Consider the following 5,272-nt stretch of genomic DNA (forward strand, 5'->3'; position numbering starts at 1 on the left):
ATCCGGCACCTTTCTTACGGTGAAACATTTGTCATCCGTGGGTAGGTCTTCTCCCTGCCGGTTGGGCGAAATGTCCAATTGTTTTTTTCTCAGCCTGTGACCCAGCAGAGGAGAAAAAATAATCAGTGATACCTTCTGTACAAAAAGTCTCCCGATATAGCAGGCTGATTGATATATTAATTATTTCAAGATAAGCCCATATAATTACTGTTCACTATTAAATCAACAATCCCCAACATTTTTCTCACCACGGACCTTTTTCCTATTTTCTCAAGGGCGTGTATATATATATATATATATATATATATATATATATATATATATATATATATATATATATATATATATATATATATATATATATATATATATATATATATATATATATATATATATATATATATATATATATATATATATATATATATATATATATATATATATATATATATATATATATATATATATATATATATATATATATATATATATATATATATATATATATATATATATATATATATATATATATATATATATATATATATATATATATATATATATATATATATATATATATATATATATATATATATATATATATATATATATATATATATATACATATACATATATATATATATATATATATATATATATATATATATATATATATATATATATATATATATATATATATATATATATATATATATATATATATATATATATATATATATATATATATATATATATATATATATATATATATATATATATATATATATATATATATATATATATATATATATATATATATATATATATATATATATATATATATATATATATATATATATATATATATATATATATATATATATATATATATATATATATATATATATATATATATATATATATATATATATATATATATATATATATATATATATATATATATATATATATATATATATATATATATATATATATATATATATATATATATATATATATATATATATATATATATATATATATATATATATATATATATATATATATATATATATATATATATATATATATATATATATATATATATATATATATATATATATATATATATATATATATATATATATATATATATATATATATATATATATATATATATATATATATATATATATATATATATATATATATATATATATATATATATATATATATATATATATATATATATATATATATATATATATATATATATATATATATATATATATATATATATATATATATATATATATATATATATATATATATATATATATATATATATATATATATATATATATATATATATATATATATATATATATATATATATATATATATATATATATATATATATATATATATATATATATATATATATATATATATATATATATATATATATATATATATATATATATATATATATATATATATATATATATATATATATATATATATATATATATATATATATATATATATATATATATATATATATATATATATATATATATATATATATATATATATATATATATATATATATATATATATATATATATATATATATATATATATATATATATATATATATATATATATATATATATATATATATATATATATATATATATATATATATATATATATATATATATATATATATATATATATATATATATATATATATACATATATATATATATATATATATATATATATATTATTATTATTATTTTTATATTATTTAATCTTTTTTTCGGCATAATTAAAAAAAACAACTAAATAGATTTCTATCATTTCCGCGAGTGATATATATGTATCTATCTATCTATCTATCTATCTATATATATATATATATATATATATATATATATATATATATATATATATATATATATATATATATATATATATATATATATATATATATATATATATATATATATATATATATATATATATATATATATATATATATATATATATATATATATATATATATATATATATATATATATATATATATATATATATATATATATATATATATAATTTTTATTTTTTTTATTACTTAATCTTCATTTCGGCATAATTATTAAAAAAAACTAAATAGATTTCTATCATTTCCGTGACACCAATCCTTCAAAAGATCATCAGCCATAAATAAAAAATGGGCAACTTACTGTAATGCCACGTGATCTTCTCTTACTGCCTCATGTCTTATTTTCTCACTTGTCCGAAACCCTTCAGGTAGCCACAGTCGTCCGTGGCGGTTCCGCCGCATGCGGGCAGTCGCCAGGCCAATGATTGCTTGTGCCAGCGCAGCCACTGTGCCCGTCGCCAGGTGAAGCCCGTAAACTTCCTATGCCGGGAAAAAGTGTGCCCAAGACCACAGACGCTTGACTCGAGAATGTGGCACGGCCTGGCTAGCACCCTCCTTTTCAACTACCCGGAGACAACTTCTCCCCTTTAAAGAGAAAAGGAGGAGGAGAGGATTAACTAACTTCAAATTATCGCGCACGCTTTAAGCTGTAAAGACGAAGGATTTAACAGGATTTTCCAGATAACAAAGACTCACAACTCCGATCAATTTTCCCTGTTTCTCATCGTCCCCCCACTCATCAACACCCACCCCTCTACTAACGATTTGGAAATGATGAACTCCCCCTCGACCTAAAGTCTTAAGACTTGGTATTACATCCAGTAAGGTGAAGGTGAAGGCAGCCCGAATAAAAAAAAGAAACAAAAAATTGAGGAGTATTGGCCTGATATTTGTGCCATTAAAATCTGTATCTGAATTAATGAATTTGAATCTGAATTATTTAATTTCAATGTGGATGACTTAATGTTATTTTAAAAAATGTAATTTGAAATGTAATTTGAAATAACTATTTTTAGTTTAATTATTGCATTAAAAAACTGAAAGTAAATGAATCGAACCCATGGAAGAAGAAAGAGTTCTGTTCTTCGAACAATACCTTCCTACATCCCCAAAACATGCATGGTAGGCTGGTTAAATGCTCAAAATTGCCCCTAGGTTTGGGTGTGAGTGTGCATGGTTGTCCGTCTCCTTGTGCTCTGCGATCAGCTGGCCACCAAGTGTGTCCTGGCCTAGAGTTAGTTGGGAAAGGCTCTAGCACTCCCCGTGAGTTGAATGAGAATAAAGCTATAAATGAATGAAAGTTAAATTAAATTGTATTTTTTTCGGATTCAGTTAGCAAAACTAAAATTCAAATTGTAAAGTCAAGGGTTAGGGTTAACATTTTGGCTGTTTGGTAGCATAGTTTTTTCACAAAACGGTAAAAAAGAGATTTGTACACTGTTGGTGTGCAGTGATGCTCACATATAAATAAGGTGAAGTACAATGAAATAATAATTCCTGTGTCCAATAGTGAAAGTAGACTGTATTGCTGCTATGTTTATTTTTAATTGAAGAAAAGGGTACCACTGCCATCGGAAAATGTGAGCAGTTGGAGGATGTGCATGTGAACCCTACTGTTTATAAAGTGTGTGACACTGTGTAGGGTTTGACAAGCTTTTGTTTAAAATTATTTTTGGAGGTGCTGATAGATCTGAAATACAACTTTAGGAGCAGGTTAAGAAAGAGTGAGATCAATTTAATAGGAAAAAGGTTTATTACCAAACTGCAAAGTGGAGAGTGAGAGCTCGAACATTGGAGTCCTGTTCAGCGTGAACTTCCTGCAATGTACTCTGAATGAACAGTAGGTCCGTCTTTATTTAGGAAAACAGGGAAATATTTCTAAGACAGCGGTGTAGGACAAAGGCTGATATGGTTAGACATTTGCAGGGCTAAGTTGTATACAAACATGATATTTTTTAATAGCTCACACAAAATGCTGTAGCCTATCTTACATCACGCAATTCGAACAAACAATTGGAAGGCCAGCTAGTATGAAGACCCGAATAATAGTAGGGACTGGAATAATAGCAGGGAGTGGAAAATTCCAAATGAATTAATAATAGTAGGCACCGGAATAATAGTACTACTACTACTACTACTAATATTCATTATTTTTGGAATTTTCCACAGCCTACTATTATTCCGGTGCCTACTATTATTAATTCATTTGGAATTTTCCACTCCCTACTATTATTCCAGTGCCTACTATTATTCGGGTCTTCATAGTAGTTGGCCCATCTTGCTTTCCGTGATCTTAACAAACAATAATAAAACCAGTTTGTTCAGTCTTTCTTACATTCTATGATCTGAACAAACAATTGGAAAACCAGTTTGGCCACCTGGCCTGACATGAACAAACAATTATTAAGCCAGTTGGCTTAGTCTATCCCAAAATTCCCCCTGTTGTGAGTATAAAATACACCGGAATTTAGTTTGTTAGGGACGCTACTTTTAAATGAAATTCTTCATAAATTACTCCAAACTGGAGTTTAGACCGACCAGATAGGGGCGAAAACCTTCACGCAGTTGAGGGAAAATTGCTCCCTTGACCTCTCGCTGGGGACAATCGCCTTATGGTCTGGTGTCTCAGAATAGGAGACATATTAATCAGTGTTAGACAGTAGCGCAACATCAGGTTCAGATTGGGATATGGATTGTTACACGTGTATACGAGTTAGCATTAGCTAGGTTTCAACAATCATGGTACTGTGGCATTAATGGTACGTTTGATCAAAGCTGAGTAGTAGGGTAAGCAACAGCTTAGAATAACAAGCACGAGAGCAATAACAGTTACGAATGGTACTAGGGCTTTCAAAAGAGTGTCCATGAGCCAGAGAGGAACTAGTCAAGCCATCGTCGTTGTGGAACCGGATCTTTGTTCATAGCATCCTGTTTGTTCTTCATGGTTTGTAGGGCGTCATGGACTGAGTAGGACGCGTTGGCAGGGATGAAGGTGCAGCATGAGTCTCCTAGAATACAGTTGTAGGAGTGGTTGGAGAGTTCTTTGTTCTGGAGGTTGGCCCATAGCTGTGGTTGGGCTACAGCAGTGGGCATGAGGGAGCAGACATAACAACTCTCATTGGTTGTGGCGCAGGCTGTGAGTGCGGCGTATCTGTACCAACTGTTCCTCATCATCGGGGGATGGTCGCCTTCCTATTGGGTTTGGACATGGGCGAGGATTGGGTGTGTCTCCTCAGGCTAAAGTGTTCCAGCCGGACGGATTTCGAGTAGGCGTGTCGCTGATTGTCTTACGAAGGGATTCACATAATCACTTGGGGGATC

General features: G+C 27.2%; 1 protein-coding gene across 1 annotated transcript in view; it reads right to left on the bottom strand.

The window, feature by feature from the left end:
• Positions 1-3,886, bottom strand: part of LOC144211930 (neurogenic locus notch homolog protein 1-like) — a 34,845-nt gene extending 30,959 nt beyond the window's left edge. The window contains exons 1-3 of the mRNA XM_077739506.1: positions 3,710-3,886; positions 2,253-2,536; positions 19-94 (exon numbers count right to left, since the gene is read on the bottom strand). Of these exons, the coding sequence (XP_077595632.1) occupies positions 19-94; positions 2,253-2,353 (177 nt within the window). The 5' untranslated portion in view covers positions 2,354-2,536; positions 3,710-3,886. The remainder of the gene's footprint in view (positions 1-18; positions 95-2,252; positions 2,537-3,709) is intronic.
• Positions 3,887-5,272: the final 1,386 nt, after the last annotated feature.

This window comes from Stigmatopora nigra, chromosome 18 (genome assembly GCF_051989575.1).
Source record: "Stigmatopora nigra isolate UIUO_SnigA chromosome 18, RoL_Snig_1.1, whole genome shotgun sequence".
NCBI lineage: Eukaryota > Metazoa > Chordata > Actinopteri > Syngnathiformes > Syngnathidae > Stigmatopora > Stigmatopora nigra.